At 35.7% G+C, this 19,034-nt stretch overlaps 1 protein-coding gene across 3 annotated transcripts in view; it reads left to right on the forward strand.

The window, feature by feature from the left end:
- LOC101898368 (kinesin-like protein KIF12) overlaps positions 1-14,720 on the forward strand; it is a 44,932-nt gene extending 30,212 nt beyond the window's left edge. Inside the window, exons 5-10 of one of the 3 annotated variants that reach the window (XM_059128464.1) lie at positions 614-755; positions 8,808-9,044; positions 9,108-9,711; positions 14,118-14,235; positions 14,306-14,514; positions 14,583-14,720. In XM_059128464.1, coding sequence (XP_058984447.1) covers positions 614-755; positions 8,808-9,044; positions 9,108-9,711; positions 14,118-14,235; positions 14,306-14,514; positions 14,583-14,595 — 1,323 coding nt within the window. In that variant the 3' untranslated portion in view covers positions 14,596-14,720. Of the gene's footprint in view, positions 1-613; positions 756-8,807; positions 9,045-9,107; positions 9,712-13,766; positions 13,960-14,117; positions 14,236-14,305; positions 14,515-14,582 lie in introns of those variants that run through there. The other 2 variants (XM_059128465.1, XM_059128466.1) reach the window with 2 other exon arrangements.
- The last annotated feature ends 4,314 nt before the right edge of the window (positions 14,721-19,034 follow it).

A 19,034-nucleotide genomic window follows, 5' to 3' on the forward strand; every position in this document is an offset into this window, starting at 1 on the left:
TATCCTTGCGTTCGGAAACATGCATTATATTTAAGTTTAGGTAATCGAATGAAAAACTGTAATTAAAAAAAACTACAACAAAATTACAAAGCAGTCTACTACTGCGATGCAGCTGAAATGTTGTGACCCATTCTAAATATTTTGCGTGGAATTTTAAATGAATTTCGGAATTTTTTTCTATTTGCTCTTCCACGGCACGCCTTCTCGATTTTGCATGCCAGCAGCAACAACAAAAACCAAATAAACTAAATTCAATTTAAATAAAAGCCAATGAAACACGAACTTGCAAATGGACAGGCCGTCCGTCAGACAGAAAAACTGCAGTCAACAGTTGCACCAGAATTTGTCATGCTCGTCATTATCGGTTGTCATATTGAAATTCCCCATTTTACAGGTTAATGGGGTCAATTCAATTAAACGAAGAATTGACGGTGGTTGTTGTTGTTGTTGCTCTGGCTTTACACGAATTTAAGTGACGTTCACATGTCCTGCAAATCGATTGTAATGACACTGTCTTTTAGCACATTTCCCTCCGGGCTTAAATTCAATCCAAAATAATGACACGCTATTGCCAATATTCAAAGTGTTTTCGTTGTGCTCTTCCTTTCAACAGGTTATTGATTTGCTGAATCCCGGTTCGCAGCGCAAACCCTTGTCCGTGCGATGGTCAAAGAAATCGGGCGGATTTTTTGTGGAAAATCTATTCACGGTCGATTGTGAAGAGTTGGATGATTTGTTGGCTGTCCTGGAGGAAGGTAAGTGTGAAGTTTGATTGATTTTGCATTTAAATTGAAATTACTAAAAATATTTGAACACTCAAGTGGAAGATTGTAAATTAAAGGGAAAATACGTATTTTGATAGACGTTCTAAATGTGACAACACTTGCAATGATAAAAAGTCGTGGAAATTGTTTTTAGATAATGGAAAAACTAGTCTCTTAGTAATATTGAGTAGTACTAACATAAAAAACTACGATCGAATGCAACTAGCGGCAAATATCTGAACTAAATCACTCCTTCAAAAAGAAAACTGGTGGCTTCGAAATATAAAGCACAGTACAAAAGGAGGTGACCATGGCCCAATTATAAGGTCTTCCTTCGAGCGAATTAATATAAAAACAGCTGTTATTTTACCAGATGAAATGTCAAAATTCATGCTTGAGGCGAAAATAAATATTTTCGCCTTGACAGACGAATTTTGTGGCGAATATATTTGTTGTCATTTTTTGTATGTGTAACACATGGTAGAAAAATATAGGTAGAAGCATCGACGCAGCTGCTGGGACAATGAACCCTCAAACCGAATTTGAAATTAAAAATGTTAAACAAAAAATTGTTGATATTTGTAAAAATTGCATGTCATAACAACCTCCAATTTGCCTCATATTAGAAAACGTATCTACTTATTTTTGACAAAACATTTTAACAATTTTGACATATCAATGTTCCCAAGCATTGCAATAATTTTTTGAATAATTTTTCATTTTAAATTTTTAACTTGAAAATTGGTTTGACAGTTCATTGCCCCAGCAGCTATGCAATGACAGATCGTCAGATCGAATTGACAGATCGTCTGGTAATCAGCTGAGCTGGAAGGGGACCTTATACTTGGATCATGGAGGTGACGTAGAGTTGTTCGAGGTCAGTCGCCCATGAGGGGTTTACAACCACGGTTGCCACAGTTAGTAGAATTCTACCAAAATGCGTAACTTTTTTCAGTGCTGGTAACTTGGTAACTTCGTTTTTGTTTTGGTAACTTTTAAGATGTAAAATCACGATTTTATCATTTTCCGAATTTCTCATAATAGAAGAATACAGGTAAATGCATCAAACTTCCAAGGAACATCGGTAGCAAATATTGAATGCGTAAAACAAAATATTTGACAATGTGTATATTTTTTACAGAAATTATGAGAAAAATACGGAGGACCAGAAAGGTTCGTTCGGAGTGGAAGGCATCCACTCATCATCAAAAAATAAGGTCCATAAAAACGGATTTAATGAATTTAGCTTTAAATAATTGACAGACTTTATTTTTAATTTAATGTGCCTTCCACATAGCTTAGCAGCAGCAGAAAAAACACACTTAACTTAAATTTAACTGTAATATAGTGAATGATGGCAACCATAAAAAAATTGTCAATTGACGTTTGCTGACATATCATAATCCTCGATCTCTTCCATGGTAGAAGTATATAGGTAGACGCATCGACACAGCTGCTGGGACAATGAACTGTCAAACCAACTTTGGGATTGAAAATGTTGAATGAAAAATTATTTAAATTTTTAAAAATTGTTGAAAAACACGTATTATACTAACCTCCGAATGACGTCGTATAAGAAAACAAATAAAAATTTATATATATTTGAAAAGACATTTAAAAATTTATGACATATCAATGTTCCCAAGCGTTGATGCATCTGCCTGTATTTTTCTATCATGATCTCTTCCTTTGGTGACTGGCTTTGAGTAAACAAGTATTCTTAAACATTAAATTGTAATTTCTATTTTTGAAGACATAACTATTATTCAATAAATGAATTCCAAATAATAAAAGTTATGTTATTAACAAAAACCAAACTCAGAAATATAATATAATTTAATTTAAATATTTATACAATGTAATGATGGCTAAAGAACTGGCTTTAGCAGATAACCAATATTATGTTTGGTCAGAAAAAGATTATTTTAGTAACTGACTTCAATATTTATTAATTCATTCGAATTCGCATATATAATGAATTAAAATCTTTTTTTATGTTACGCCTAGTTATTAATAAAAGTTTTTTTGTTTTGTTGTAATAATAAAAAGTTGTTGGTAACTTCTTGGTAAGTTTTCCGGAAATTTGGGTAGGAAATTTTTTTTACTCAGTGGCATCCGTGATTAAAACATTCCCATGGCATTGGTAGTAGTAGATAGTTTTCCGTTGAAATTAAAAGGGTTTTACAACGTTCCCTTAACTGCAACAATTGTAGTGATATCGCTAGAGTTGAGTGTGCTTTAACACGTTCCCTTGGGTCTAACACTCGTGGAGTTTTTGTGTGTTCTCTTGTAAGTTAAGAGGGATTTATAACGTTTCCTTTAAGAGTATTGTTTTACGTCATTAGATTTGAGAGGGGTATCTTAAGGTGAGAGTACATAAAAGGTTTTTTTTGACTAGCTTAAATCATCGGCTGGCTTCCTCGAAGAAGAACAAAGGAGTTTTAGGTTGACTTAATTCGATTTTGGCCCTGTCCTCCTTGGTTCTTTTCCAGGCAATGACTTAAGCCGGTCAAAAAACTTTTTATATACCAACTTTTCGTTCCCTCAGCTCTTAAATTTGTGGAGTTTGTTCTCTTGTAAGTAAAGTGGGGTTTCCAACGTTCAGTTTACTATAGAGAGCACTGTGTGGCAATTCGAAAGCACTGTCACCGTCAGCTATTGTAAGTTATTGTCATCAGCGCCGAATACATGCCATCATTAACCATCATATTGTGTCGAACTTCCGTCAATGGGACGCACCATTTATTTCCAATTGCCTGCTGTTTTGAATCCCATCGGCGTACAGTTTGTTGTGTTTCTTACAAATGGTCAAGTGATACATATAGAATAATGTGAACTGTATAAATAAATGGTCAAGTGTAATATATACAGGGTGAAATAAAAAAACTACAACAATGTCAAACGTCATCATTTTTTCCTTAATTTGAAAGCAAAAAATGTCGGAAATAGCATCAAATTTTAGAATAAGTTTAGATTTGTTCGAATTGGTCACCTTTGGCACGAATTACACCTTTCAAACGGCCAATGAAACCGTCACACGATGCCCGGATGTTGCTCTGCGGTATTTTTGTCCCATTCCCGGCGAAGCGCTTGCTTAAGGAGATCGACACTTTGGTATCTTTAAGTGCCAACCTTGCTTTCCAAAATACTCCAGACACAATAGTCCAACGGTATGGTATCCGTAGATTTTGGTGGCCATTGTGCGCTGAAAAGGAAGTGAGGAACCTTATTGTGTAACCATTTTTCGGTGCTGAGTGCTATGGTTGAGTCCTGTTGGAATGTTCAAGGTCTGCGGCCATGTTGGAATGTCCAGGGTCTGGGGGATTAATACGAGCGGAGAGCGACCATCGGCTGTTATGGCGGCCCACACCATCACCATTGGCGGCGCATGAGCTCTGGTGGCCAACCGAAGGTTCACATTTTCATCTGACTACTTTGACAAGTAAACATGATTTGTTTTGTTTGTTTACAAACTCCTGGATAACGAATGTTTTCTCAACGGAGAAAACCAAATTCGGCAGTTCACCACTTTCGACCAAACGAAGCAACTCTTTAGCTCTTTTGAGTCTATTTTCTTTCTGTTGCGGTGTAAGTTCTTGCACTATTTGGAATTTCAATGGCTTTACCCCGAACTCATTTTTCAATATTTGCTGAATGGAATATTGCGATATGTTCAGCTCACGAGCCGTTTTTCGGCCACTGCGAAGCGGGTTTCGATCAAATCGCTTCATTACGTTTCGAAGCATTTCTGCCGATCTTGCTGTTTTCTTCCGTCCAGTTCCTTGAAGTCGGGCTACGCTACTAGCCAAGGTAACGAGCGATGGTACGAGACACAAAAGATTTATTCCCATTTAAATGTTGGAGTGCTCTAACGATAGCCACTTCTGGTTTTCCAGCCAAATATAAAGAAATCACACTATCCCGCTTGAATTCCATCACGAATAACTTTTTTCTGGAAAATTCTCACCAAAATACTTTTGTACGCTTGTAAACAAAATAATGAGCTGTCACTGGAATAATTTTAACAGCTGTCGGACGAGTGGCTTTGAAATGACAGCAGTCTGAAGTTGGTTGCAGTTTTTTCATTTCACCCTGTATAGTCTAAAACAGAAAATTAAGATATTCGTCTGATAAGTCATGTAAGACTTAATTATCGAATGGTTCAATTTGATTTCGCTTAGGACAAGTATGAAGACAATATCAGTCCTTGTTTGCTACAATACTGGCATAAAATTATCATCCCTCATTTTCAGTCGAATTTGCCTTAACTTCGTTACATCATCAGCGAAAGTTTTTGTTTTAGTACAGAATCCATAAAACATGTTGAAGAATTTGACAACATTTTCATTTGGTAATTCTGGGGATTTGATTCTTAATTTTATTCGATGCCTACACAAGTATTAACATCACCGAAAACATTTCCTTAAAATGAAGAGTTTGAAATCTTTATCTTTATATGTCCAAGAACCCATATATAAACTTGGTATCCCTAAAATATGGAACGTATCATTGTTTTTACGTGCCAAGGAACGCAGAAAATAAAATATTATTTATTATTTTTGTAAAATCTGCCCCTCGTCATACTAGTATTTGAAAAATTGACAAGGACGAGTTCATCAGAAAAGGATAGTCATATTCAATTTAGCAAATGAGTTTACCTCTCTTATTTTGCCATGCATATATATCGTTGTAAAAAATATTACAAAGTGAGAAAACACACACTTTAGCTGAAATGAAATTGCCTAAAAAGTTGGGATTTTTTTTATATTCAGAATTCTGTATGTGTAAAAATCTCATACATAATCTAACCTCACAATGTTCTCTAAATGTCCAAAAAAAGTATTGATATGTTAATTGGCCCACAAAGAATCGAAAGTATTAAATTTATGAAGACCATCGTTGTATTGATATCCAAATTACTTTGACATATTTAAAATGTTTTCCCCTTTTAGTTAATTCCATAACAGCAACCGTATCAACAACACACAATTTTACGCTAAATTGATAGTGAACTTTAGAGTTAAATTAGTGTGTCATTTCGTTACAAATTGATTTTCCATTTCGCTTATCAAAATCAATCGCATAGTTTATCGAAAAATGGTTTTACATTAGCAAAAGTGGGTTAGATGATATATTTATTTAATCTACTTTTTCTATGAAATGTACTAGTCATACATTCATATCTAGATATGCTAGTGGAGGTGGTTCAAAAAAGTTAAAAAGTTATTGAACAAATTTAATATTTCACAATGCGAGAATAAAATTGTTGGGCAAATTTGGCACTATCAATATAATAAGCAAAATAATATAATAGAAACATGATGATTAAATTGCGTTGATGAAGTACAGCTACACAGGAGTCGGCAGCTAGCTACCTCGAAGACTTTTGATCTATTGTATTTTGCAAATGAGAGAAGAGAAAAAACAACCTTCCTGCTCGGTTGTCATTTTAACTCGAAGGACCAAATGAACAAATGACAATGAAAAAGGACCAAATGAACAAATGACAATGAAAAATAAACGAATGGTTTGAATGTTGATTCGAATCCACGATTTTCCACCGTATTAATGCATTTGCATTCTTCAAGCCTCCCGTTCTCTTCGATTTTTCAATAGTGAAGGCACGAATGACCATGTGGTGATAAAAAATCCAGCCGGTCGGGTGTATTTCAAGTGTTCGCTTCCAGTTTTTATTTAAAGATATTTTTCTTAAGTGCTACAAAAACTAATCTAACTTAACGTAATCGCATCCACACAATTATTCCTATATATTCTGATAATAAAAGGAGAACATAGCCGGTATGCTTGTGCCTTCATTCAAGCCTAAGGCTCAGCAGTCCACCTTGACTTCTTGAGAAGGCCTCTCCGTCCTTATTGTTGGTCACCTTTGAACCATCCTACTGTCCTCCGTAAAGGATTCCTGACGAGCTGGCTGGTAGTAAGACCGACTTTTTGCTTTTCAACGAGCATCATGTGGGAAGAGCGGGGTGTAATCATTTACATAAAAAATACACATACAGGGTGAGATAAAAAAACTGCAACAAAGCCAAAAATTTTATTGAATGATAGCCAAAAATGTCGGTAATAGCATCAAATTTTAGAATAAGTTTAGATTTGTTCGAATTGGCCACATTTGGCACGAATTAGGGCCTTCAAACGGCCAAAGAAACCGTCACACGCTGCCTGTTGGTATGCGGTATTTTGGCCCATTCCCGGCGAAGTGCTTGCTTGAGGTAATCGACACTATGGTATTTTTAGTGCCAACCTTGCTTTCCAATACTTCAGACACAATAGTCCAACGGATTGGTATACGGAGATTTTGGTGGCCATTGTGCGCTGGAAATGAAGCGAGGAACCTCATTTTGTAACCATTCATTCGCGTGCTGAGTGCAATGGTACTGAGTCCTGTTAGGATGTCCAAGGTCAGCGGCCAAAATGTTTGCGTGCCCAAGGCTTTTATACATCCTCCTGAATATTTTCGCGGTAATATTCGGCATTTATTCTGAGGCCACGGTCAATTAATACGAGCGGAGAGCGACCACACCATCACCATGGCCGGCGCTTCTGGTGGCCAACCGAAGGTGCACATTTTCAGCTGATCTCTGAAACACAATCTATTTGTTTGTTTACAAACATCTGGACGAGGAATGTTTTCTCATCGGAGAAATCCAAATTCGGCAGCTCACCACTTTCGGCCAAGCGAAGAAACTCTTTAGCTCTTTTCAGTCTATTTTCTTTCTGTTTCGGTGTAAGTTCTTGCACTTTTTTGAATTTCAATGGTTTTACCTCGAGCTAATTTTTCAATATTTGCCGAATGAAATATTGCGATATGTTCAGCTCACGAGCCGTTTTTCGGCCACTACGACGCGGGTTTAGATCAAGTCGCTTCTTTACTTTTCGAACCATTCCTGCTGATGTTGCTGTTATATTCCGTCCACTTCCTTGACGTCAGGCTACGCTACTAGTACCACGGTAACAAGGGACGGTACGAGACACAAAAGATTTATTTACATTTAAATCTGGAGTGTTCTAACTATTGACACTTGTGGTTTTCCAGCCAAATATAAAGAAATCACGAATGGAATGGAATCAGTTTTTTTTCTGATTTATTCTCATTAAAATGCTTTTGTACGCTTGTCGGACAAGTGGCTTAGAAATGACAGCAGTCTGAAGTTGGTTGCAGTTTTTTCATCTCACCCTGTACATAGAATTACAACAACGACATGACAAAAAGAGTAGAATCTGCTAATTTTAGAACAAATTTTTCTCGGAGTGGTCTTGCTGGACTTAAAGCGGGTTTAACTCTTTACTCGAATTCGAGCGAGTTTTTCGGAGATCAAAATTTTCTTAAGTAAATGCTATTTGTTTGGTGTTTGCAAGGGAATTGACAGTTCAAATTCTTAATGCAGTCAGTGTAAACGCACTATAAGACTATCATACATTCATGGTAGATCATGGCAGAAGAATACAGGTAGATGCATCAACGCTTGGGAGCATTGATATGTCAAAAAAATTGAAATGTTGTTTTTTTAAATATAAGTAGATTTTTATATGTTTTCTTATTCTAAGTCAAAAGGAGGTTATTATAATTCGCGTTTTTTTTTTTTTCAAAAATTTTTGCAAATGTAAATAATTTTTTATTTAACATTTTCAATTCCAAAATTGGTTTGACAGTTCATTGTCCCAGCAGCTGTGTCGACGCGTCTACCTATATTCTTCTACCATGTGGTAGATGCATCAAATATAGAATATAGGTAGATGCATCAACACTTGGGAACATTGATTTGTCAAAAATTTTAAAATGTTTCTTCAGAAATAAGTAGATTTGTATATGTTTTCCTATACGACGCCAATCGAAGGTTGTTATGAGTTTTCAACATTTTTTTTTAAATTTGAATAATTTTTCATTCAGAATTTTCAATTCCAAAATTGGTTTGACAGTTCATTGTCCAAACAGCAGTCGATGCGACTACCTGTATTCTTCTACCATGCATACATTTGAAATTACAGTTGAACATATGCACATGTTACACTATTTTACAGGAATGCGGAATCGTGCCGTTGGCTCCCATGCTATGAATGATCATTCCTCCAGATCACACACCATACTCACTGTGCACATAATATCCGAGCAACAAACTGATGGTGGTGTGTTCCTATCCAAACATGGAAAAATCAACTTCGTGGACTTGGCGGGAAGCGAACTAACCAAGAAGACAATGAGCGAGGGAAAAACACTGGAGGAGGCCAATAACATTAATAAGAGTCTTATGGTTTTGGGTATGTCAGGAAGTTTACTCAGTCTTCTGAAGTACTAATTTATTACCCTTCTCTATTTCACAGGTTACTGTATTGCCTCGCTGAGTGATAGTAAGAAACGTTTCGGCCACATACCCTATCGTGATAGTCAGCTGACAAAACTGCTAGCCGATAGCTTAGCGGGCAATGGTGTCACCCTGATGATAGCCTGCGTCTCACCGGCCAATTATAATTATGCCGAAACTTTGAATACCCTACGTTATGCGTCGAGGGCGAAACGTATACGCACCAAACCGGTCATTATGATGGATCCACGAGAGGCGCTGATTTTAAGTCTTAAACGTGACATCAATGCCCTGGAAATGGAAAATGAACATTTGAAGGCTGCCCTCCATTATCACCACAACACGATTAAGGAGGCCAGCATGAGTGCGGAGAATAGTGCCGAATTGACCGAAATACCAATGGACAATGGTGGTGGGCCAATACCGAAAATAAATTTGGAACGTTTGCCCGAATTGGATGGCAGTGAGCTGGCGGAATTGGTCAAATTGTATATGCAAGAAAATGAAGCGTTGCGACAGGAGAATAATCATTTGTTTACGGTGCGAGAGACCATACTGCGTGATCAGGAAATTGTTTGTCGAGAAAATGAACGTTTGCTCAAGAAGCTGGAAGATGTCAATAAGTGAGTATTTTTATTTGACTTTTGTTCGGTGTAGAGGAATGTTTAGCCAAGGGACAAAAGGTGGCAAATGTGACAAACCCATAAAAGTCTTGGAACAACTGTATAACCCTTTAAATCATTTTATCTCGTTTACTTTGCTTAATTAAATTTTTGAACGGGCCCAGGTACAAGGCACAGAGTGAATTTGCAATCTGTTCTGTGTGTAATACCCGCTTACATTAGGATCTGTCAGATAGAATACGTTGTGTCCGTTACTGAAGAATGTCACATTCACAACATGTGCGTTGCCGTAACGGATTAATGTTGGTCTACTCTCATCTTTTGACGTGCGACAAATCAGCTGATAAAATTACTATATTTTAAGTTGTGTTTTCTTTTATGGTTTACTTTCTTCAAATATTTTTCTGTTAAGTTTTTGAAATGTGCTGAAACTAAATTTTACTACTAGTGCGAATCAGCTGTTTTCTCATGTACGGCGACGGATTTGACGAGTCTATACTTTTCATGCGTCACGTCAGCTAAACACGTTGCCGCAACGGCAATAACGTATTCTATCTGACAGACACAATTCTCGCATTTGACTTTTGAACGAGAGCAACACCTCTACAAATCAGAAAACTTTGAAAAATTCTAACTAATGTTTCAGGTCTACGATAGTCTCACAACGGCTTAAAGTTTCCTGAAAGCACAATTTCAAATTCGTCACCGTTTATATCCGCCACTTTTGCGGTTTAGTCGACTTAGCCAAAGTCTACACTTACTTCGGGCTAGAGGGTGGTACGTTAAATTTTTACCGCCTATATATCTCTATTTTGTCCCTCTCTTTATTGATTTTCGTGATCTTAGTAGTCAGAGGGTTCACCGTGTCACATATCTCTATTGTTGCCGCCTTTGCAGATGAACAGGCCCAACATACAATTGTTGATCTCAGTGTCGCTGCAGTTCGAACTAAATAGCGAACTTCAGATTGATTTATTAGGAAGCTTAGAAAGGTTTCACATTTTTGAGAATATAGGGCTTTAGTTGTCGGAGGATACAAGGAGTCATATATCCCCGTTCTATGGACTACTGGTGCTTAGGCACCCAGGTATCAACGAAGTTCCTTTAGAATACAGACGTTGCCCTGACTGAAAATCAGCAACACTGTGCCTATGCACAGGATCGCATAACAGTCCAGTGTGGGTGCCAGCACAGAGGTTTGGGTTATTTAGGAACGTCAAACGACAGCTCGTCTTCGATTGTTTATTTAATTCACAGCTATCCAGTATATCTCCTGGGCTTTTCACGATAGTAATAAGATTTGTTTCCCGAAGAAGAAGCCAATGAGAATTGTTATTCCTAACGTTGGAAAATTCGGTGGTCTTTTGGATTTGACTAAGCTCAAATCGATAACGAAGGGCCGTACGTTACCGGAAAGCGGTACTTTGGGAATTAAATACGCATTACGAAATGTGTTATTCTTTCCTGAATAATGTATAGATGTGCTTATCAAAAGTTGTAATGGTAAATCTATCACAACAGCCGATAGCGCTTTGGAATAGGGCTTTATAGTTCGAAAACAAACTAGTTCAAACAAAGGATTCTTTGAAAAGAACGTCTAAACAAGGTCAGTTAATCTATTTTTTTAATTCGCCGAACAATGGTAGAAAAATACAGATACAGGGTTGCCCATATTCGACGGACCTTTGGGCCCATTCCAATCGACGAGGCTTGTCCGCAGGCAACATTCTTTGCGTCAATTGAATTTTGTACGGGAACAAATGCAAATCAATGCGAATAATCCGTTGTAAAGTGGACCGAGCCATGCCCAACTGCCGAGAACGGCGTTTTTGGGATGTTCTTGGGGACCTCTCAACACTGGCTCCTACGGCAGCGATATTCTCGGCCGATCACCTTGGTCGACTTTTATATATCCTCTTCGGATTAGAAAGAGCCTTACAAGTCGAACATTTTTCGTATAAACGCTTAATGGTGTTCTTAGAAGGCGCACTTCTCACATTTTTTAATGTTATAAAAGCAAGTTGAGTTTTCACAATTGACTTCTTCTGTTGAATGTAAATTTCAGAGCGTAGCGTGTGTTGGTTCATGGTAAAAATCTGCTTGGACTGACGCTTCAAACGCGGTATGTCATTAAACGACGTGACATCTCTGTCAAAAGTTATGGCGTTGCCAGATGGGTCCGTCGAATATGGGCAACCCTGTAGATACATCAACGCTTGGTAACATTGATATGTCAAATTTTTTTTAAATATTTCTTCAAAAATAAGTATTTTTGTATATGTTTTCCTACACAACGCCAATCGGAGGTTGTTATAATATGCATTTTTTTTTTAACAATATTTACAAATTTGAGTAATTTTTCATTCAACAATTTCGATTCCAAAATTGGTTTGACAATTCATTGTCCTAGCAGCTGTGTCGAAGCGTCGAAGAGGATGTTAAATAATGTGTCATACATGTGAAACAATTATCAACGAATCACATTATAAAGAACGAAACTAACGTTGAATACTTCTTTCATTCAGGTAAATAATGCCATGTTTACGTTAGAACTTTTTGTAGGGTTAACCTACTTTGAGAGGATTTATTGAAGTAAAAGTAATGGGTATGACAATTTAATTCCAAATCCAGTGGGTTAACCCTCATATATATAAACGTACTATAAGAAGCTATATTAAATATCATTATCGAGTCGACCATGTCACAATCGAACCTTCGGTAGTAATACAAAAGGCCTATTTAATAAGGTCGCGCAGAAGGCGAATTCAGATCTTAGTCTTCTCTTGCTGTCATATTCACAGCAGATGTTGTTTTAGTAGAAATAATGGGATGTGTGAAATAGGAAGAGAACCGGATGCTTATTGCGGATCCATCTTTATAACAGATCAGGTGTTTATAGAAATATTGAGATGTGGCAAGTCTGAATGGAATTTATGGATATTACATATTTTGACCCTTTGTGAGGTAGGTAGCGGAAGGATTGGACCAATATATTCCATCTTCACATCGGATCTTGGAGACAATCGGACTCTTACAGCACATTTTATAAGCATTAAAATTATTCAAAATTTGGAGGTGGAGGTACTTGATGGGGTGGACCGACTTTCGCAACAGACCTAGCACTGATGCAAATATTAGGATCTCAAAAGTTGGAACAAAATAAGATTATCCTTTCTCTTTTTATGCAGTAAAACATTTTATTAAAAATTTCGCCTTTTTGTGGGGTCCATCTCTGAACTTGTTCTATATAATTGATAATAGTATTACTATGTACCAAATCGGATACTCCCTTCGAGAGTTATCGTGTGCACCAGCCAGTTAGACAGACAGGCGGACGGACGGACATCGCTAGATGTTTCTTAGTTAAAAATAAAATTAAATTTGAGGCATAAATCCATAAATCATCCATAAATCTCCTTAAAAAATATAATGTAATAACAATGTAAAGGCTCTATCAGATGAAATGTTTTTTTACATATGTAACGTCAAATTTTCCATACGTAGAAGTTGAACATATCGTTTGATACATGAACGACATTTGTGAAATATATGAGTAAAGCATTTATGTACTTTTTCGATCACAGCGAGCATCATTTCCACCGGAAAATATTATTTAATCAATAGTAAAAAAAGAATGGGTAAAAATTCATTCATAAAGTATTATAATATTTTATAAAACACTATATAGTCATATGTATAATGGCAATTTTGACATACACACTGAAATACACATAGATAATAAAAGTGACAACTTATATGTAAAACACATTCCGTCTGATAGTGCCTTAAACTATTTAGACTCGGTTAACGATTGAACTACATAGTGAATTAGGAACTAGTTCAGCCCCAAGAGCTGAAATAGTAGTACTAGTATTTTGAATATTTTAGTCAACATTTCAAAATAATATTTATATAAGTCACCCCCTATAACAAGACAAAATTCCCACACTACCACCCTTTGTCCCTTGGAAAATGTCATTCCATTGAGACTTTTTGCTTTCATGTTTAAATCGAGGTTAGAACTCATTATTTCCATTATCGTTTTCTCGTTTTAGATCGAGACGCGTCAATGAGAATAATGAGTGGGCAGATCAAATAATTTGAAATGCAAGCAAATGTCAAATAAATTAAACTTAGAACAAACGCACAACATCACCTAGTAATAGATGATAAACAAACACAGTATTGAATGTGCCACTTTTATAAATATAAAATTCTATTGAATATAACTATATATTTTTGTGGATATTTATGTGTATTAATGGCTTTTTTCCAAAATATTTCTTTTTGAATTATACAAATAAAAGCATAGCTTTTTTCGTTATGGTTGTTGTATTTGGTGTTAATTTATTTGGTATTACCATTTTTTATTTTTTTAATTTGAAAATCAAAACAAAAACTTTAAGAGTTTGTGTTCGTTCTCCTTTGATTCCGGCCAGGGCGGCATTGTCTTCAGCATCCGGTAGTGAGACGCCGGGAACTGAAATTTGGACCAATCCCCAAGATTCTCCAGATGAAAGAGATGTGGGTATTCTCAAGACAAAGAAACATATTTTCTAATTCAAAACTAAATTGTATTTCAAATTCACCACAGCCCAACGATTTGCAGGGACGCATATCGGAAAACAATGAAAAACGTACGGACGAGGAACAGCGTAAAATTGATCAAGATCGCATTGCTCGCAATATCATAGAAATGGCCAATAAATTTCCAAGCAGGAATTCCAAAGATGAAGGCACCAACACAACTTTACCGGCCAATGCAAATGATGTCAATACCGATGTCAATGGCTTTTTGCCAGAGTGAGTCAATTTGTTTATAAGTCAAGAGTTTTCATTTTGATTATTGAATATTTTCTCTTTTTTAACAGCATGTTAACCTAATGTCATATTATGGGAATGATTTTGATCCAATGGTTTCAGATATATACAAATGTTGAACTCTATTCATATTTCGTTATTAATTTAAGTGCTTAAAACATATATTTAGTTAAAATAAAGATAATAAACAAAATAATGTTTTTTTTTTTTTCAAGAATTCAATGTGGTAAGTAACTTCACAATTAACAAATGAGCACATACTCATATAACGAACATTTTAATGATTTGATATAGGTAATATCACACGCTTTAAAAATTGGCACCTTGCACAATTTTCGATACAAAAAATCTTTATTTGTTGTTTTAGTCATAATATTTAACGCGCTTATTCTGTAATGAAGGGCTGAACAATCTACAAATGCTCCCAAGTCATTATTCATTCCCAACGTCAGATGTGTTGAACGCATTCTCCTGGTCAACTAAATGTTTGGGCGCCACTCGTTCGTGAAAATCTCAAACAATTATCAGGCATGTCACAGGAACCAACTCCATACGAAAGTGATTTTTCTTCAGAAAACGTAAAACGCAAAAATTTTTTCGTCTTGAACCATTTTTGTTTTTGCAAGTGAAATTTTATTTTTATGGAAACTCATGACTATAAAACACTCTCAAAACACTAGTGGTAGTATACTATATCGTTCTTTCATTCCCCTAATGTTACCATATTGAATATATAATGTTGCCATATATACACGGAATTCGTAGTTCACCAAATCGTACGAAATTTGAAGAAGCTAAAACAAAAACGAACGATTTTGAATTACGGAATTCAAACCATTTCGATACGATTTTGTGATATGCTTGTATAAAATGAAAACACCGTGTGTGTGGTGTACCAAATCCAGTGGATAACAAATGTTAATTTCATTGCGTGTACGTCAAATTCAATCCACTAGATTTGAAAATCGATTTCATGTGACATATACGCAATGGACCTGGTACTTGAAATAAACTCGACCTAGTAAGTGTAAACGTACTTCCTCGTGTGCAAATATTACAGAGTTATCGAACAACATTCAGTAACATTTAGAAAGAAGACATCTGTTCCGAACAATGAATGTGTTACATTTATAAATTGTTGAGGAAAATATAATTTTTTTTAGTGCAAAATTAGTTACAATTATCTGAAAAACAAATAAATTTGTAAACACCTCTCCATCGGACAAAGCTGAGCTGGGTTGTCAGATATGGCGATTTCTCGCCGATCGTGGCAATTATTTCAATTAAAAAAATAAAAGATGTACATTTTAATGTGCATTTGTTATTAAAGCAACATTTTTATATCCTCCAACAATAGTATGGAGGGTATATTAAGTTTGTCATTCCGTTTGTAACACTTCGGAATATACATTTTAGACCTCACAAAGTATATATATTCTTGATCAGCATAAAATTCTTTGTCGATTTAGCGATGTCCGCCACTCTGTGTAAATCACTCTAGCTTCCGAACGAAATGAAGTAGGTTGATAAAATTTTACTCAAATGTATATTATGTCTTCAGGACTTTTAGTATTGAAAATGGGCCATGTAGGTTCACGTTTTGTTATAGTCCCCATGTAATGGTACCTCCCGATATTCGGTATTTTAAGCGATATTATTCAACGGAATTGTTTCAAATTTCGTATTTAGAATTTGTAATAGGTACTACAGCCTAAGATAGAAAATTGTCTGCGCAGGTTCACGTCTTCGCATATCCCTCATATGATATTCGGTATTTTGATGACTTTAGCGATATTATTCACCTGAATTGTTTCAAATTTGGTATTTGAAGTTCGTAATGGATATTACAGCCTGAGATAGAAAATTGTCTGCGCAGCTTCACGTCTTTGCCGGCACTTCTCGATATTCGGTATTTAAATGATTTTAGCTACATAATTCACAGATTTTTTTAAAGGTCCACGTCGTCGTATAGACTCTAATATAACGGCTTCATTGGGTATTTTTATACCCTCCACCATACTATGGAGGGTATATTAACTTTGTCATTCCGTTTGTAACTCCTCGAAATACTCATGTTAGACCCAACAAAGTATATATATTCTTGATCAGCGTAAAATTCTAAGTCGATTTAGCGATGTCCGTCTGTTTGTCTGTTGTAATCACGCTATCTTTCGAATGAATTGAGATAGATGGCTAAAATTTTGCACACATGTTTATTTTTCCAGTAGGCAGGTTAAGTTCGTAATTGGGCCATGTAGGTCCACGTCTTCGTATAGCCCCCATATAACTGTACCTCCCGATATTCGGTATTTTGATGATTTTAACGACATTATCCACGGGAATTGTTTCAAATTTGGTATTTGAAGTTTGTTGTAGGAACTGTGACAGAAAATTGTCTGTGCGGGTCCAGGTCTTCGTATAGTACCCATATATCAGTACCTCCCTATATTCGGTATTTTGATGATTTTATCGACATTATTCACCGAAATTGTTTCAAAATTGGTATTTGAAGTTCGTAATGAATACTACAGTCTAAGATAGAAAATTGTCTGTGCAAGTCCATGTCTTCGTATAGCCCCCATATAACGGTACCTCCCGATATTCGGTATTTTGATGATTTTAACGACATTATTCACGGGGTTTGTTTCAAATTTGGTACTTGAAGTTCAAAATGGATACTACACCCTAAGACAGAAAATTGTCTGTGCAGGTCCACGTCTTCGCATAGACCCCATATAACGGTACCTCCCGATATTCGGTATTTTGATGATTTTAGCGACATTATTCACCGGAATTGATTCAAAATTGGTATTTGAAGTTCGTAATGGATACTACAGCCTAAGACAAAATATTGCCCGTGCAGGTCCATGCCTTCGTACTGCCCCCCATATAATGGTACCTTCCGATATTCGGTATTTTGATGACTTTAGCGATATTATTCACCTGAATTGTTTCAAATTTGGTACACCTAAGTCTGTTTTTACACGGTCTTTTTGTACACGGTTTTGATATAACACGGTTTGAAAATTGAATACTTTTAATTTATTTACACGATTTTATTCCATTTAGCACGATTTGAAATTTTATGTACTTAAATTTTTTTGTCAAATTTAATTTTTGCGAAGTATGTTCATATCACAAAAAAGTATTTATGAAAGAAAAAAGTCTGAAACCATCGATAGTATCGATAGTTTGCGAACACTAGCTTAAAGATTTAAGTGAATTCCCCTTTAGCGCGTACAAACAATTTTTACTGGTCAAAGCAAATGTGAATAGCACTATGTGCATACAATAAAATTTACTGGTCAGAGCAATTGAAACGTGTTAATATTTTGTGAACTGTTAATGCAATAAGACGTGTTTGGTAAAGAAAAAAATAAAAATTCTTGTTTTTCACTAATTTTAATAGGTTTTAGAGATTAGGAACAAATCACCCATTTTTGTATAAGATCAATGTCTTTTTTACACGTTTTTTTTTTACACGGCTTCTTCTGGAACCAATCTGCCGTGTAAAAACAGACTTAGGTGTATTTGAGGTTCGTAATGGATACTACAGCCTATGACAGAAAATTGTCTGTGCAGGTCCACGTCTTCGTATAGCCCTCATATAACGGTACCTCCCAATATTCGGAATTTTGATTATTTAGACCCTAATATAACGGCTACATTCGGAACTTTTAAGATTTTAACAGAATTTTTAATGGATTTTATTTTTTTTTTGAAAATTTTCCAAATTCGTTCCAAATGGTGGAGGGTATTCACCCTTATCGCGTAACAAATTTTCCCAAAAAAATTCACCATTCCAAAAAATGCAATCATGTACTTTTTTTTACAAAAGTTCACAAAAAGAAATTATAATTATATTAATTTTGGGAATGGGGATTCACAATTGTCATGCGAACAAATATTCACAATTTCTACGCGATAAGGGTGATTAGCAGCTTTTTTACTTATTATTTTAAAGCGTTTAACAAAGTATTTTAAAATTTTTACAAGTTTTCGAAAAACCCCATTTCCGAAAAAAATTCGTTTTCTGTAGAAGCTAATTACGGAATTCCATTCCATATACTTGATACATATGGTGCATCCCGGTGTTTTCACGATTGTAACACACTTATTTGAAATTGGCAATTTAGGATTCGTCATGGGTCGTGGCTGAACATTTTCTAAGTAGGTCCAAGTTTTACTATAACCCCCATATGACGGGACCTTCAACTCTTTAGTATTTTGATTTCAAACTGACAATAGATCGTTCCAGAAAATGGTCTAAGTAGGTTCTCGTTTGTTCAGTCCATATAACGGGGTCACCTACCCAATGGACAAAAATTAGATTTTCATGCGAAATGCTATTAAAATATTTAAAAATTTATCGTTTTCGACCCGGTCCATTTTCTAAAAGAGGAATTTGTCGCTATGTGGTGGCTATGACGGATTTATTCACAAAAACAGGCTCCTAATACGATTTAAATTCTTTTTTCATCCCAAAGCGCCATCATTTATTC

Source organism: Musca domestica, unplaced genomic scaffold (genome assembly GCF_030504385.1).
Source record: "Musca domestica strain aabys unplaced genomic scaffold, Musca_domestica.polishedcontigs.V.1.1 50, whole genome shotgun sequence".
Classification (NCBI taxonomy): domain Eukaryota; kingdom Metazoa; phylum Arthropoda; class Insecta; order Diptera; family Muscidae; genus Musca; species Musca domestica.